Raw genomic sequence first — 18,700 nt, forward strand, 5'->3', positions numbered from 1 at the left:
TTGCTATGCATTTAATATCATGCCTACTTTTGTTTTTATATGACTTTTATGCACCACGGTCAAAAGCTATTAAATTTATATGAGATTTCATATCCAGACCAAGCAAATAAAAATGATAATTTAGCTCTTAGTACTTTATGAAAAGTTGAGTTTTTATTTGTATTTTATAGTTCTAATTTAGTTGTTTTTGCTCTAATATGGAAATATACGTTGGGCGTTTACATAGTAAAAAAATAATCTATTATTTCACTTAATTATAATTATTATATATTTTTTAACCCATTAGCGCCTACAGTCACCATAAGGACCCAGCTGTAAAGGTATTGTTTAACACAATAAAATTATAATAAAACAGGCAACCAACATTACATTTACCGCATGTATACTTTATTTAGACTTGTCTGAACCAGCGTTGATGAATACTCATCAGTGTTTTATTAGATTTCACAAGCTAAGGAAGTTAGAAAATCGTGTTATAGTAAAAAGTGTTTGATAATGGACATCCGATTTATGTAAGTATATTTTCAGTACCTTTTTTTTTGGGAATTTTACTTATTTTAAAAGATCTTAAAATATAACGTAGTGTGCATATTTTTGTATCAAAATTACAAGGGCCAGTAAAAATTCATGTAAATATTGCTGTACCCATATGGACCCACTAGGCGGTTACGTAGTCAAAACATCTTTTTATAATTTCAGTGGAATTGCACTACAGACAGCTTTAGATATCGCATATGAAGAAGATGATGTAACAGACATTTTTATTGAGCCACCTGAATCAAATTACCTTACGGATGAGGATTTAGGTGACGAAGACGAAGGTGGTGACCCGGATAACTTGAATCCTCCTCAACTTCGTGCAGGTGCGGAAGTTGTATTTGCAGATTCTGAACGTCTAGGAGGTGTACAATCAGACCTAGAAGCAAGCTATGATAAGGATTTTCAGAACGTAAATAGTTCTTATGAAATAAAAACTAATACAAATCCCCGAATGGTAATTGATCTGCCAGAACCTACAACTTATATTGACGGAGACCTTCATTATACGCCGCGCAACTTTCCAAAAGGGGATTACAGTAAATATTCAGAGATGAGTTGTGTGCAACTGTTTAAATTATTTATTACTGATGAGTTGCTAGAAATGATAGTGTCTGAAACAACAAAATATGCTCTACTGATTAATCAACCGAACCCTAACGTGACACTTGCTGAATTGAAAGTATTTATGGCAATTCTCTTAGTAAGCGGATATAATAAGCTATCATCTAAAAGAAGCTACTGGGAGAGAAGCCCTGACATGCAAAATATTCTGGTGTCTGATGCCATGAGACGTGACAGGTTTTTACAAATTTGTCGTTTACTTCATTTTGCAGACAATAATAATATAGATAAAATGACAAAATGTACAAACTAAGATCACTTACAGATATGTTAAAAAAATCGTTCATAGAGCATTTTGTCCCAGAAGAAAATATAGCTTATGATGAATCGATGATATGCTACTTTGGGCATCATGAATGCAAACAGTTTGTCAGAGGAAAGCCTGTAAGCTTTGGATATAAGGTGTGGTGTATGAATACACCTAGAGGATATTTGATAAACTATGAAGTATATCAGGGAAAAAATCCTAGATCTAATGAAGAATATCAAAAATATTTCGGAAAAGCAGCTCCCATGGTACAGATGATCGAAGAATTGGGTGACACTGAGATACAAGTTTTTCGTTGATAATTTATTTATCAGTACAAACTTGTTAAGTACTCTAAAAGCTAATGGGTACGAGGTTAAAGGTACTGTGAGGGATAATAGAATTCCTAGAAATTGTCTACTTGTTTCCAAAAAGACACGAGAAAAAGAGGGCACGAGGGGACTATTGTTCAACATTGAATAATGAGACTGGTATTCAATATGTTCGCTGGAGGGACAACAAAGTTGTATCAGCTGCAAGCACATGTTTTGGTGTTTAGCCGGTCAAAAATGGGGAAAGATATTCCAAAAAGGATAGCAAGACAATACAAGTACCTAGGCCATATCTTTTTTCGCAGTATAATAACAGCATGGGAGGAACTGATCTCATGGACAGTAATATATCTTGGTAATAAATAAAGAGCAATATTTATATCAATGAAAATATATGGGTAATTTTTTTTTCAGTTACCGAGCCGGCATACGTTCCAAAAAATGGTACTGGCCAATATTAACGTACCTCATAGACGCAGCTCTTCAAAATGCTTGGACGATATGTAGGAAATCCGGAACGAATATTAGTCTCTTAGAGTTTAGAAGAAGTATTTGTCAGGAAAAAGTATTTTTATACAAAACTCGAAACTAAAAAATGTTTACGATTCATTCAATTTTTAGACCTACTTAACGACATGTAAAGTCCCCGCTAAAAGAACTGGAAAAATAGGTAGAGCAGCAAGAAGTGATTTTCGAGTGTCTGACTCCGTCAGGTTTGACTGCAAGGATCTGTACCTGAGGGCAAAAGAAAGAGGTGCGCCATGCGAGTTTGCAGTTCAAAAGAGCGTACAATGTGTGAAAAATGCATACAAATTGGACAAATTAATGAATTGTTTTAATATTTGATCTTGCCAAACGCCTAGTGTTCCCATATGGGACCACCTTTTTTTCCAAAAAAAAAGAATTTTTTTTATTTCGGCTTAAATTTAACAAAAATAAGTTGTTTTTACGTAGTTTTAAATAAAATTATTGCATATAAAAAGAATTTTCTTTTCTTGGCGCTAATGGGTTAAATTATTAAATTATAACTTTATTTATAACTATAAAAACGTTTAAATTACCCAGATGTGATTCGTTTAGTTTGGATGTCATAACTCGAGTCTCACAATTTTGTATAAATATATCCGGAAGGTGGTTTATAACTGTAACTCGAGTACGCACCTGCTAAAAAAGTTGTCCACAATTCAGGAAAAAATTTGGAACAAAAACCAGGTTTTAAAATCACTTTTTTTATCAACCTTATACCCTGACTACTTTTCAAATAGTCCAGGAAAGAAAAATATTCTGATTTGTTTTTTTTGCACAATTTTCTTAAAAAGACCCCTTTTAACAAATTTGCCTGTTTTCATGTCCAAAAATGCGTTAAAAATTGTTTAAACAATTTTTTTTAATCAATTGCTAAAATCGGTTTTTTGTCCCAAACAGGAACAAAGTTTTTTTGGATTCACTTTGTACAAAAAGGTTCTTAACAGGTTGACTGAGTTACCGGTCCCCTGGGACCGGTGTTCATTAGTATTAAAGTGCGAGTGTGAAAACTGCAAACTTTTAAAAATTGCGAAAGGCATATCTAGGTTAATATTCGTTTGTTTTAAATACTAAAAACAGCATTATACTTATCTTAAACTTCGAAACATTAAAAAAAAAAAAATGTACCGGGATATGGGGTCGGGTAACGCAATTACGCAACGTTGACATTACAATTTGTTACTCGGGTACGAAATCGGTCCTATAAGACCAGCGCATATTTATATATGCATGCTTGCGCAGTCGTTTAGTACCATTTACTATCTTTGTAGTTCAATAGCGTGAGTGTTTACATCCGTATTTTATCGACATATTTCATGAAATGTCATCTCAAACAGCTGATACAAACAAACCGAAAACTGTAAAGCGTAACGAACCAAAAACTGTGCAGCGTACTTCAGTTAAAAATATAAAATATAACGAAGATAACCCAAGTGCTGTTAATGCGCGCCAAAGTCCAACTGATTCAAGAGATCATGTGCTGCCAGATTTGCCAAATATTGACAGTGAAAATGAACGGGACAATTCTTTTGATTCGGACGATTTTGTAATGAACAAAAACTATGTTCTTTCTTGAGATGAATCGTACAGTGATGTAAGTGGGAATAATCTATTTGATGATAATAATGAGACAGAAATTAAAAGCGAAAAAATGTCATAATCTGAAAATGATGATGAAAACGAGTGGCATGATATAGATGAGAGTGACAATAAAACTGGTGAGTTGAAACAATATCAAGATATACCTATATTACATTTTAACGTTAACGAAATAAAAATTCCTATGGAAGCTTACAAGTTATTTGTAACCAGTTATTTTGTACAGAATATTGTTATTGAAACAAATAGATTTGCTCTATAAATATTGTTAAATATTAATCGATCAAAATCACGTATACGGTCCTGGGTTTACTGTGATATAGCCGAATGTTTTTTTTTTAATATGTATAGTTAGGGAATTAGTTTATGGTCCCGCAATAAATTTATATTGGCCGAAAGATCCCATGTTCAGGAATGAATTTATTACGAATAAAATAAAACAAGACAGGTTCCTTTTACTGATGCGTTGCATTCATTGTTGCAATAATAAGCAATGTAATAAAGGTGATCGCCTCTATAAATAAGGTGAAGTTTTAAAAGTATTAAACAAAAATTTTCAAGCTGCATTAACTTCAAGACGGATTTTGGTAGTCGAGGAAAGTATAGTAACTTATTAAAGAAGGATATACTAATAACACAATCGTTTATTGTGGTAAAAATACTACTAATGCAAATACTCGGAGTGAGCAGATCGTGTATGATCTTCTTGATTATGTTGAATTCGAAAATATATAATTTATTGTGGAACCCTGTGGTCTAACATAAGTGGTATTCCCAAAACGGTACCTAAAAAAAGTCAAAAGGTAGAAATTTGAGGTATTCAGAACAACTCCTGAAGTATTATAAAATGAATGGACAAACGGTTAGTTCTCATGTTAAGTACTGATCCAACCCATACAACTAACTTAGAACCAACCGAAAAGCGAAACTGACAACGTGAGCTTGTTTTGAAACCAAAAGCAATTATTGATTACAATCAAGCAAAAAAAGGAGTAGAATTTAGTGATCAGATAAGTTCTTATCATTTCATTTTAAGAAAAAGTTTAAAATGGTACCGTAAACTAGTGTTTGAATTTTTGCTTGAAACAGTTATTGTAAATGCCTGGATTTTATCTGGATTTTATAACAAGATTAGTTCTTCCACAAAATTATCTGTAATGGAATTTAAAAGACACCACTTCTCCCATAAGAGACGTAGTATAAAGTAACATACTTTTGTTAAACCGTCAGGAAGTGAAAAGAAATGGAGAAGACAATGCCAAGGATGCTATCATAAATTAAGAGAAACACATTCACAAGCAAGTAATATGGTGAGAATAGTAACAAGTCATTGCAATGAATGTCCTGAACAATCAGGGATGTGCTTATCTTGCTTTAAAAGTATTTATGAAAAATATTTTATTTTTCTGAAACTTTGTTGTTTTTTAACATATCGATAGTATTAGATTTTTGTTTCGATACAGGGCAGCGACAAGCCGCTTGTACGTATTTCGACCTCTTTAGGTCTCTTCAGAGCGGTATAGCCACTGCTCTGAATCAAAATAAAAATCTTTCCCTTCCTAGACAATAGTTATCAAAATAACTGTATACGGACGTAACTACGCCATATATTATATTATTGTTTTTTGTTTAATATTTAAGAACCTATTATTTAGTTTACACATTTTTTTGTTTTCAAATATCATTTATACTAATAAAATATTAAAAGGTCTTCTGTCATTTAATCTTTTAATCTAACTCTGTAAAAAATAGTAGGTTTTCCTGATACTTTAAAACATTCTTAACGGGAAACCTGATCAAAAACGGATAAAATGGTAAGTTTTTAAATGTTTTTACTTTTATTAATTGATCTTACAACTCCTATAATTTATAATATAGAACTGTAAAAATATAAAAACTAATTACGTCATTACCGGTCCCCGACGGTCGGTAACTCATCGTTTCGCGACAAGCTAGCGGTCCTGCAGTACCGGTAATGCACAGTTCAGTGGTTTACATATTTTGGAAAGAGAGTAAGTTTGCCGTTAACATAATCCTGCGCAATGTAGTCCGCAATATTACTTTAAACCTTATTTTTTAATTTTTAATCAAGAGCATGCTCAATGATGGCCCGGGCGCGGTGTTTCTATATACCGCATCTTTCTCACACTCATGCTGAGTATACATATAGCTGGCGCGTATATTTGAAAGGTTAGTACATTTTTTTACTCTTGCTCTAAATTTAAAAGTTTTCATTTCTTGAATCTTTAATTTTGCGACGTTAAATTTAAACTATTTTTATTATTGCAACGGAACTAATTTTAGTTATGCAATTTCTGCAATTTAAAATAATATATTATAAACTAAAATGCTTAAGGAGATTTTTAATCAATATTCGAATAATATTTCTGACCTTTTCTCTTTTATAAATTAAATAGTTTGTAACTCGAACACGGCACATCTTGTAGAAAGGTTAATAAGAACTTTTTTTGTTCAAAATGGGCCAAAAACTCCAACAAAACTTTATCCGGAACGAAGAGATTTTTGCAATTTGTTAAAAAAAAAATTTAAAACAATTTTTGACGCACTTTTGGATCTGGAAATTGCAAATTTCTTAAGAGAGTCCTTTTTGGGTAAGATTGTGCAAAAGCATCCAAATCAGAATATTTTGGCAAGTGCATGCGCAGTGGCTTCCTGGACTAAAATATCGACACTTTAAAACATTCTTAACAGGAAACCTGATCAAAAAACGGATGACAATGGTAATCTTTAAATGTTTTTGCTTTTAATAGTTGATCTTAAAACTCGTATAATTAATAATATAGAACTGTAAAAATATTAAAACTAGTTACGTCATTACCGGTGGTCGGCGGTCGGTAACTCATCGTTTTCGCGCCAAGTTACCGGTCCTCCGGTACCGGTAATGCACGGTTCAGTGGTTTACATATTTTGGAAAGAAAGTCAACCTGTTAATAGCTTGTCTCTAAGTTTCGCCGTTAACAAAATCCTGGGGCAATTTAGTTCATAATATTACTTTAAACCTTATTTTTTTTAAAGGAAAAAGACAGTTAAAATTTGATTTCACGTACAGTGCGTCTGTGTATCCGCCTTATTTGTATTTCGCCCAAATAGGGTTCATCAGAGACGGATATTCACAGTCGCCCTGAACGTGAAAATAAATCTTTTCTGTCTTAGGAAGAAACTCTAATATGGCTTCGTATAGACGCAAATAGCGACATCTGATATTAAAATCAGTAAACTAATTTTCGAAACCAAATTTAGATTTTTGCTTTAATCTGTGCCTTCTAAGAATTGCAAGGCAAAACAGACGTTAATAAAGATGTTATTAGATTATTTTTTTTTAAATTTTAAATCAAGAGCATGGTCAATGATGACCCGAGCGCGATGTTTCTATATATCGCATCTTTCTCACACTCATGCTGAGTATACATATAGCTGGCGCGTATATTTGAAGGATAAGTACATTTTACTCTTGCATTAGGTATCTAAATTTAAAAGTAGGTATTCATTTCTTTAATCTCCTATTTTGCCACGTTAAATTTAAACTATTTTTATTATTGCAACGAAACTAATTTTAATTATGCAATTTTTGCAATTTAAATTAATGTTATAAACTAAAATGTTTCAGGATTTTTTAAATCAATATTTGAATAATATTTCTGACCTTTTTTCTTTTATAGATTAAATCGTTTGTAACTCTAAAACGGCACATCTTGTAGAAAAGTTCTTTTTTTTATTACTATTTAAATGGGAATAACCCACAATTAAAGGTTAAAATACGTTTATTGACGTTTCAATTTCCACGTTGGAAATCGTTCTCGATTGTGGAAAAAATTGTGGCTTATTCCCATTTAAATAGTAATTAATTTAAAATCCCACAAGAAATAATTTTTGACGCACTTTTGGATCTGGCAACTTGCAAATTTGTTAAAAGGGTCCTTTTTGAGTAAGATTGTGCAAAAACATCCAAATCAGAATATTTTTCCTAGCGGATGCACAGTGGCTTCCTGGACTAAAAGTATTAAGTTTTATTGTTTGTATATAAATTAAAAAAAAAAGTTATTTCTGCAATAGTCCAAGATATGATGGTTTTCTGCTTAGAATTCTTTTTATATGCATGAATTTGATTGAGATTTTAACAGTAGTTAAAATAAATCAAACATCAAAGTCTATCCTATTCCAATATAGGTTTTACCACTGGAGGTTGTTACCTCCCCAACTCTAGGGTGGAAAATTTTTATTAAAAAAAACTATGGTAATCGCTACAGTTATGAATTTTAAGAGGAAAAAGGTTTTTTAGAGTTTTCTAGAAAAAAGTCAATATTTTTGAGTTATTGGTGACTTAAAGTTTACAAATTATATATCAACAAAGCATGTTTTTAAAAGATTTTTCGCGAATAACTTCAAAACTTTAGATTTGATCCGGAAAACTGTTTGGATGTAAAATGAAGCTTATAAAACAAATACATTCATTTTTTTATTATTACCATAAACTTAATATTAACAAAGTTATGGCTGTTGGAAAGTAGACTTTTATTCATCGAATACAAAATTCCAAACATATGATGTTGAATACCGGTAAGTTTTTTTATGGAAAACTTATAGAAACTTTTTTAAAAACCTTCAAAATGACCATTGGTAATAGTAACTTGCATGAAAATTACATTTGCATGAAAAAATAAGTTATAACTAAAATAAAGTCCGCTTATGTTTTTTGTGGCGCAGAAATTAACAAACTTACCCCTACCAAAACCAACCTCGTTGAAACTACTCATTTACAATTTACTGTACAACGATTTTTTTCGATATTAAATTTAGGAGCTAATTAATGAAAACGTTATCATTTGAAAAGTGTATTTTATTCGTTACAATGATCCAAAATTATGGTTAAGTGGAGACATTTCTAACCAAATTTGTTAGACATTCCTAACTAAATCTGTCCTCTGCAGTTAAACGTTCGGCAAAGGGTTTCGTTATATCCAAGAATTCTATCGGGTCCTCGGATATTGCTTTGATCGGTTTATTCTAATTAGTATTGGATTAACTAACAGGGAAATTCCAATGTCACATTTGGTGATATTGAATATAATATACCAAAAATGTTATTTTATTAGGAAATACTGAAAGGTTATAAGAAAAAAACATGGACTACTAAAGGCATCTGGAAAAAAAGTCAAAATTAGTTTATAATATTTTATATCAAAAAGTATATAAAGAGCTTGCAAAAGTTTGTTTGTCATAATGCTTTTTACGGGAAAGTTGCATTTTTCTATTTTTTGGAAATAAGCTATAAATTTACTTTTAAATATGTTTGTTTTAACGTTTTAATTTCCACTTCGTAAATCGTTCTCAAAATACAAAACCCTAATAAGTTAAATAAATTTTGTTTTTGTTACATGGTGAAAATTTTTTTTAATAATTTTATTTTGTCTTATTTATTTATATTGACAATTCAGACATATATTACACATCTTAGAGTAAATGACTTAAATACGATATTGTCAATATTTTTGTGTTGCGTTCCCGTGGCAACTTTATTGGAAAACACAGTTCATTCGATTACATGAAATCACACTAACAAGTGTGATTTGACTTTAAAAAGAGAACCACATGCAATGATGACAGTCAAATTCTCTTGTTAGTGATCCCATGGTAAGTCTAAATCCCATGTTAAAAAACACATTGAGATCTGAAAATGAAAAAGACAGTAAAGATTTGATTTCACGCACAAAGCGTCTATGTATCTGCTAATACGTATTTCGACTTAATAAGTCTCATCAGAACAGTTATTCATAGGCGTTCTCAACGTGAAAAATAAATCTTTTCTGTCTTAAGAAGCAACAATAAAATGGCTTCGCAACGAAGTATTCCGAACCTACTGAAGTTGATTTCGGATTTGTACAGCCGTGGCACAACTATCTTGTAGACTTTGTAAGAGGATAAAGCGATCATCACGGCCACTAGTTTTTCGTTGGGGACCGGTTCCAGGTTGTCTCAGGTTGTCTATAGTAGAAACCCTCAATTTAGAAGAGTGATATCATAGTTTAAACGCCGAATATCCTCAAATTTAAATGTACACAGCGGCCCTCGAAAACTGCCTATTTTCTCGAGTGCAATTTGCGTTTCCTCATAAGAAATTACAGAATATATAAAGTAGTATATTTATTTGTGCTTCTCTATAGTAGACTTGACCAGAAGTTGTACAGTGTAGCCAATTCTTGTTCACAAGTAGTAATTATGGTCATTCAAAACCTATATTCTTCCACGCAGCGATTATTACTGTCATAAAAATACAAAAAAACCTGATTTTTTCAATATTAAAAATTAAGCACAAAATTGTAATGAAATAAATTTTATTTATATGTTCCGTTTCGTTACATATTTAAATTTATAAAATAAAAATTGATATTTTAAAACAATATTTTTCAATCGTTTGGCAACTTTGGAATTAGCGACGGAACTCCGTTTCAATTCAGATCCACAGAAACCCGTAAAACTACTTTTTGTCGAGCGAGTGCCCATCAACAATAGTTCATTACATTGGCGTTTCTGAGGGTAGGGTATTTTATGCGATAAGTTTGTGTTATTGATAAAACGTGTTATTGATAATACGAGTGTTATAGTTTGTCGTTTTATAGTAAATTTTTAGTTATATTCTGTGATTATTTGGTTTGAGTTTTATTGGAGTTAAACGAAAAACCGAGTTGTTCCAAGAGAAGACTGCAAAATTCTGATGTTGATTATTAATTATAATTATAAATTAAATGTTAGCCAAGTGGTCGACATTTGTAGCAGTTTAACAAAAGTATCCGTTAGCTGTATTTATCGTGTACTTAAAAATACATCGGAAAATAAAAAGCAAGAAAAAGGTAAAACTAGAGGTAGGAAAAGCATTGTTTTGGATGACGAGACAAGGAATATTATACGTCGAAAAATTCATTCATTTTATTTTCGGAGTGAAATTCCAACACTGAAAAATATTTCTCAAGAGCTCGAAAACGATGACTTCTTACCCAAGATATCTCGTAGAGTCTTAACCAGGACCATGCGTGAAATGAACTTTCGATATGTAAAACTCAACAGAAAAAGTATGCTATTAGAAAAAAATAAAATTATTGTGCGGAGAAGAAAATATTTAGAAGAAATACGCAAAATTCGCAGCACTGGACGCAAAATATGTTATTTGGATGACACCAGGATTAACCAAGGTTGGAAAAGGTCATACAGTTGGAAAAGTTTGGCAAGATTTAAATGTCAAAAGTAAACGTGAAGCATTTATCGAAGGCTGATATACAGGATTAAAAGCTCCATCAGGAAAGGGACGGCGTTTAATTGTCACCCATATAGGAAGTGATACAGGGTTTCTTGATGATGGTTTTCTTCAATTTGAGACGAAAAAAACAGGTGATTATTAAAGAAATTGAAAGAGGGGATTCAAGAATGGCTTACCGAAAAGGGGATTGCATACGAAGAATCAATGCTCAAAATTTAGCTACTTGACATTGCACGGTTAAGGAAAATTGAATATCTTAAATATGCTGTAGATGAAACTGCAAAAGATTATGGTGTCAAAGTTCTGCGTCTACCACCTTATCATTGAGAACTTAATCCCATTGAACTTATCTGGGAGCAAGTGAAAGGAGAAGTAGCATGCAATAACAAAACGTTCAAATTAAACGAAATTAAGAAACTTTTGATTCAAGCAATTCTTCATGTAACTACAGAGAAATGGGCTAAATGTATAGGCCACATAATTAAAGAAGAACATCGTATGTGGGAACTTGACACTCTTATCAAAGTTTTACTAGAGCCAATTAAAATTACACCAGGTGGTGAAGATAATTTCAGCGAAAGCAGCACTGCATCTTCAGGTTTAGACAGCGAATAATATTTTCTAATAGTTTAATAAGAACATCAGCATAAAAAAACCAAAAACAAAAAAAAACGAGAAGAACATAGTAAGTGTGTATAGTGTTTGTGTTTAAACACATCAAACATTATTTTTATTTTGTTTTTATAGAATTTTATTTTGTTTTATAGGATTTTATTTTGTTTTGTTTTATACTGTTTAAGTGTTTTGTTCATTTTATTTAATTAGACAATATGGCTCTTGGCGAACACCCATTTAAAAAAAGTATCGCGCCACAAGACATACCTCTGGGGTGGTGTGGAAACTGTCTTAAAATTTGTTTCAAAAAAATTTCATTGTGTAACTCTTTAAGGACGGGTCACGTCAAAAGACGTTTTAGCGTCACTTCCGCGACAGCCGGTTGGTATCAGTAAACTTTCTGCAAAATTACTTCTTTTTTATAGCTTTTTGTTTGTGGCATTCTGTATTTTTAGGAGAATGTAGGGAATGAGCCACAAAATATTTATTCATATGTTTATTTATTGACGTTTCGATCTCTATATCCAGAGACCGTTTTCAATTATACAAATGATAGTACTATTTATTTTCTATGGCTTTTCGCTTGTCGTTCTGTATTTTTAGAAATAATGTTGGGAATAAGCCACAATATATTTATTCAAATGTTTAATTTACGGGACGTTTCGATCTCTATAAAGAGACTGTTTTCAAACATACAAATGACAGATATATTTATTGACGTTTCGATCTCTATTCCGTTTTTAAAGATAGAAAAAAAAAAGAAAATAAACAATATAAGATTATAAAAATATCTAATAATAAACAAATAAAATAAATATAACTATCATTTATATCTTTGTAAGATTATAAAATATCTAATAATAAACAAATAAAATAAATATAACTATCATTTATATCTTGAAAGCGGTCTTTGGATATAGAGATCGAAACGTCAGTAAAAACTTGTAAATAAATATATTGTGGCCTATTTCGAACATTAATATTTAAAAAATAAAATATAATTAACGTTAAAATAAAAGTAAGTGTACATCACTGGATTTCCAAACGGCTTTCCGCATTTCTGGGCCTTTAAACGATGACTCACTCTCTCAAATAGTGAAATTATACTTTAGTGTAAGTTTTGGTTGGCAAAAACCGTGTAAAATACGATTCACAGTACTATTGAATATTTGATACTATTGAATAAGTTATCGCACACTTTTTCTGTCTTAAAGCAAGGCAACAACAGCAGTCGCTGTTTCGGCATTTACAACCATAATTCTTGAGATTAAATCAACGTAATTTAACTTTATATTCTGTTTGACATTTGATTCGACTTGACAGTTCAGTTTACTAACATCAACAAAAACAAAAGTATAAAACAATATAATTCCAACTGTTACCTTTGCACTTTTAAAAGAATGGTGTATTCTTTATTTCTGAGTTTTTATGCATTTTTATTCGAATAAGCACTTAATTTTTTTTAAGAAATTACTTAAAACGGTTTGTTAAGGTTGCGTTTACGTTAATATAATAATAAAAGATTAATAAAGAGAATTAAAATTTTAATTTTTTACAATTTTAATTTTAAAAATGGTCTGTTTTTCGTGTCGGTGAGTGTATATACACAATTAACATTACCAATAATAAGATATACTTAAAACCAAAAACAAAAATAGATATATATTAAGGTATTCTAAACAGCGTATCTTATTTAATATCGCTCTAGTAACGCTTGCTTTAACTACACTTTTAAAAGTTGTTCTTAGTTTAGACTCTTAAATGAAATAAAAATTACAGAAAACAATTTCGGCCGATTATTAACGTGAATGGATTAGTTCTAATTCTAAATTATACAATTATTGTAAGAACCTTTACTTAATATTATTTTCAAGCTATTTTCTGGTAGCATCTTGATACAATTTACTATTTTTACAGGGAGTAAGCCACAATTTTACTTTAAAATATGCTTATTTGGACGCTTCGAGTTCCACTTCAATCGTTCTTAAAATACAAATTTCCAAAAAAAAATCAAAACGTCAAAAGTATTTTATGCATAAGTTTTGTAATAAAATAATTTAAAATATTTGCACCGAAATTATTGACTTATGCAAATTTGCATAAGATTTAAAAACATTTCCATTTAATTAAAATATTCCGATCAGCGCTTAATCTGCAAATCTGTTTGTCAAGGTTGTCGAGATGTACAAAAGTATTTAAACTAAGAGTTGTCGTCATTACGGGATTATAGTAAAGAAAAAAAACTTACCGTATTTACATTTAAGAACATTTCAAAGGCTTTTCAAAAACAGTTAAACCAAACTGGTATAGATGCTTAATAAACTCTTATATATTGTCAACAAATGCCCCACCCAAAACTGTTCACAAAATTAATTTAGTATAAGAGCTAACTCATGACGAATAAAAAATAAATTGTAGTGTAAATTTATTTATAGTTATTTTTAAAATACTATACCTATACATGAAATACCATAAAATAAGCTGGATAAATACCATTAAAATCATTTTGCTAAATAAAATGAGCTAGTGGTCAACTAAATTTAAATAACCATTTTTTTAATGTCCTGCTTTTCTTATGGGGGACTACCCTTATATTGGGAAAAAAAGATAATCCAGCTAAAGTTTGGATTTGTTTATTTGTGTGTTTATCTTACAGAGCACCTTTGCTTAGCATTATGATTTATTTCTCCTCCTCTTTAACCCAGCGTTACATGCGCTATGAGCGAATCCCTCTCCAAATTTATTTATAAGCAATTCTTATTGTCTGAGTTAATATGATAACCGTAACCATAAAGGAATGCATTTGACACTATTCATAATAGGAGATGACAACGTTTTAGAATATTTCAGATGGTCATTATGGTGTGATATTTGATTTAAGTGACAGCCCTCTTTAGGTGAGGGTACTCCTCACTATACATACGATCACTTTTTTGTAATTTCAAAGAAAATTATTATTATTGTTAGGTTAGAAAGCCATTGTCATTTTTAATTTGTATCTTTTAGTCAAATAAATCTGCGCCAAGATTCAAGTGAGCATTTGGGAATTCGAGATAAAGCAGAGCCTCTAGAAATAAAACGCGAATCTAGTAAATGTGCCTCTTATCCCAAAAAGAAAGGGCCAAAAAACTGAGACAAAGTACTAAAATCCAAATTTTAACAACCCGAATTGTAAGGAACTCCCGTTATTTCTATCCGTTATTTCTAAACTTTTGATTTACATTATTTGATTACTTTGTGTTATTGACTTAATAAAAGTATTTTAATTTACTGGACTTTTTATTATATGTAAGTATAAAACATTGCAATTTCATGCATGCTGACATTCATTCTTCCTTGAAATAAGTGAAATTGATGTAGGTGAGGGTGACGCTCATACGCGTATAACTACGTTACAATACAAGACGCGTGGAACGGGGAGTTATTTTAATTTTTAAAATCAAGTAGTGTTACAATAGTGTTAGTCCAGGGTAAAAAGGTTTTTGTCGTGAAACTTAAAAAGCCAGGAAACTGAAAGGTTTTTTTTATGTTTAATACTCATTCAAACATATTCTAAGCATTTTCTGCTTGAGATTTATTGTTACTTTTTATTTATATACAAATAAGTGTAAAAAATGTACTTTTTGGCGTTTTTATTTTATCATTAAAAAACCTAAGGTTATAAAACTTTATTACCATAACCATCCTTTAGAAAATTCAAAAAGCTTTGTAATGACAATCTGTAAAAATTATACGTACTTGTTTAGATAAATGCAAAAAGTAGCAAAATTTTGAAAAAATTAATTTATGTATTGTAGCATGCAGAAAATTCCTTAAAACTATCTTATATTCAAATAATAAATTTTCTATTACGCCCCTGCTTAGTATAAAATATGGCCGAGTCCTTGTGTTTATATTCTAAATTCTAGTTACCGCTGAAAGTTAAAATATATCATATATTACATTTTAAAAAGCTGAGAATGATTCAAGGTCAAATGCCTTGTTTAACCAAAATTTTGGGCTGTTTCTTGGTATAGACGGGTGAGTGGGGACGCGAAGAGATAAGCGGTGCGATACAGATCAATCAAAGGTCGAAAGTTAGGTTTGAAATGTAGGCGACAATAAGCAGACATATTTAATTTAGTCGGAGGGAACCGGCAAATTTGTTCGAAAAAAAAGTGATTTATACTCCAAGTAATGTTTCACTTCAGATCAGAGTACTTACTGTTTTTTGTTGTGTACCATATCTCATATGAGAGATTTGTAAGATGACGTTTTGCAACAATTTTGAAGGATAACAACATGTTCCAGTTTCCTGTTTTCGAAGAAGCCCAGTCGAAGTTTGCGTCTAGACCCAATTTGAACGTCAATGTCCTAAGAAGCGTTTCAGAACATAATTCGCAGTGTGCGATGTTTTTTGTTCGAGTGGCAGAAATTTAAGTAAGTCCAGTTTCCACCCCTAGAAGTTTTAGTGCATTTTAGTGAAATCAAGGTAACTTTTTTTGTTTTAAACTTTCAAAGTAAAAATAGACCTTTTTTAATAATAATAATTGCTTTAATTAAGATTTAAGAATTTGTAATAATTAAAAATATATGTCTTAGGGCGTGGTTAGCTGTCATTTTAATTGTTCTGTTTTAAAATTTTATGTTGACATATGACAGCTAGTTTTATTATTTTTGACATTAGTTTGTTTAGTTTCTAGAAGGTTAACCTCTATAGACGGTTTCACTTAGAAAGTTAATTCTTTGTTTGTAACAATTTTTTGTAAGTTTTGTAGCACCTCCCACTTGTAAACAGAGTTTGAAAACAGATAGGACGTGTAAGTTTTTCTTGGTTATTTTGGTATAAATTATTGTAACTATTCATATAGTATTTTTGTGTCATTTATATTTTGTGTTTGTGTTGAGACAACAATAAATGTTTAATTTATTTCTCTAAATCAATTAGTTTATTTCCTTTTTTAGAAAAGTCTCCTAACCCCTTTTGTGTTTCTTTTTTAGGAAAGAAGAGCCCTTTTCTTTCATCCAACAGGAGGTGCCCTCGAAGCGGCGTTCATTTTAAATAGCTAGAGGTCGTTCTTGTTTGTTTTGTGTTACTCATCTGTCTAGGAGATTCATGTAAGTATCTTACTTTTTGTGTTTCATTTTTGTAGTTGCCCCAATCCGACCCCTTGCCATTCAACTTATCCACGACCCCAGCTCTCCAAATAAACCCTGAGTGCCGTTCGCATAAGTATCGTTTATTTTGCTTGCCCTATCTCCACGCTTAATAACTTCTGTCCCAATTTTCAACCCCTTATAGCAATACCCCATGTGGTAGGCAAAATATTTCGTTGCGGTATAACTACTACAAAAATTATTCAAAAGCTTTGAAACTTTCCTCAAAGTTGAGGCTTAATAAAAAATAATAATTTAAAAGCGATTCATTGAATTGTTTAAATTTTATTCTATTTGTTTATCCTAGAAAGCTGTTTTGCAATAACGTCAGAAAAAATGAAGTAGAATAATTTTTCTAATTCTAGAGTCTTTTTCTTTAAAAATAGTAAAAAAAATTTAAGAAAAAAATATTTACTATCGAAAAATAATTTTACAAAAATATACTAATTTTTCACTAAATATAATAACTTTTTTGTTATTTTTCGTAAAATAATTATTTTAACATATTTTAAAAGCTTAAATTTTTTAAAATTAAAACAAGTACAAAAAATGACCTATCTCAATTAGAACCAAAGTTAGCCAAATATTTTGATAAATTTACCGCTTATTTATTAATATTAATAAAGGGACGTAATTCTGAATATTTAAAGTTTACATAAATAAATTTTGGTATAATTTACACTTTACGAGAGTGGTCGGTAAAGCTTTAAAAATGAAGTACAGCTGACTTACAGCTAAAGTACAAAAACAAAAGAAAATTTAATTTCAAAGTTCAAAATCGGTGTACGTAAATAAAATCTCGGCTTCCAACGGAACAAATTTTAAAGATGCTTTATTATTGTTATAAATAAATTATTTGATTTATACTCCAGTCGTCAGAGACTACTATCACCTAACTTCCCTCTAAAACCATCCTCGTTTTTATTTTAGAGATTATTTTAAACAACAATGTTTATTAGCACTTTTTCTGTAAAATATATCGTTCTCTCAGAAACAACGCTTGAAACGACCGGCGATTTTAAATGACAGCTACGCGCGCAAAATCGATTTTAAATAAAGTTTGTAAAAGTCGACGGTAGAATTCGATATCTTTAAATCAGAGAGTTCTATCGACAAAAATCAAAAAGCATTTTAAAGATGAAGACTGCAAATTGTAAAAATTGAATATAAATTCTGGATTCTTCACCTCAAAAACGCTTTTTTATTTATGTCGATAGGTCACACAATCGAATTATTACCGTCGACTGTTACAAATTTTATTTAAAATTGATTTTGCGAGCATTAGCGTAACCTATCGACATAAATAAAAAAGCGTTTTTAAGGTAAGGAATCCAGATATTATATTCACTTTTTACAATTTGCACTATTCATCTTTAAAATGCTTTTTTATTTTTGTCGATAGGACTGTCTGATCAAAAGATATCAAATTTTAATCTTCGAATTGATACAAATCTTATTTAAAATTGATTTTGCGCGCATAGCTGACATTCAAAATCGCTTGTCCGTTCAAACGTTGTTTCTGAGAGAACGGTTCATTTAAAAAAAAAAATGGTAATAAACATTATTGTTTAAAATTATCTCGGCAACATATTTTATTTAAAATAGTTTTTTTACGGTATACAGATTCTTGGTAAATTCATTTTTTCCGTTTTTCCCCCTACGAAAGAGAAGGTTGTAGAGTTTTGGCCAATGGTTGTGTAGGGCGATTGTATGCACTGACAATGGAATATAGAGAAATATCGGGTTTGTGAATTTTGATTAGGCCATATATTCGAGACTTGATGAGTTCTCTAGTTTAAAACAAGCCCTCAT

General features: G+C 30.7%; 1 protein-coding gene across 1 annotated transcript in view; it reads right to left on the reverse strand.

Annotated features, from left to right (window-relative positions):
- The window catches only part of LOC140434631 (uncharacterized), a 48,996-nt gene extending 34,909 nt beyond the window's left edge, over positions 1-14,087 (reverse strand). Inside the window, exon 1 of the mRNA XM_072523037.1 lies at positions 14,001-14,087. Coding sequence (XP_072379138.1) covers positions 14,001-14,021 — 21 coding nt within the window. The 5' untranslated portion in view covers positions 14,022-14,087. The remainder of the gene's footprint in view (positions 1-14,000) is intronic.
- Between the last annotated feature and the right edge of the window lie 4,613 nt (positions 14,088-18,700).

This window comes from Diabrotica undecimpunctata, chromosome 2 (assembly GCF_040954645.1).
Source record: "Diabrotica undecimpunctata isolate CICGRU chromosome 2, icDiaUnde3, whole genome shotgun sequence".
In the NCBI taxonomy this organism is placed as follows: domain Eukaryota; kingdom Metazoa; phylum Arthropoda; class Insecta; order Coleoptera; family Chrysomelidae; genus Diabrotica; species Diabrotica undecimpunctata.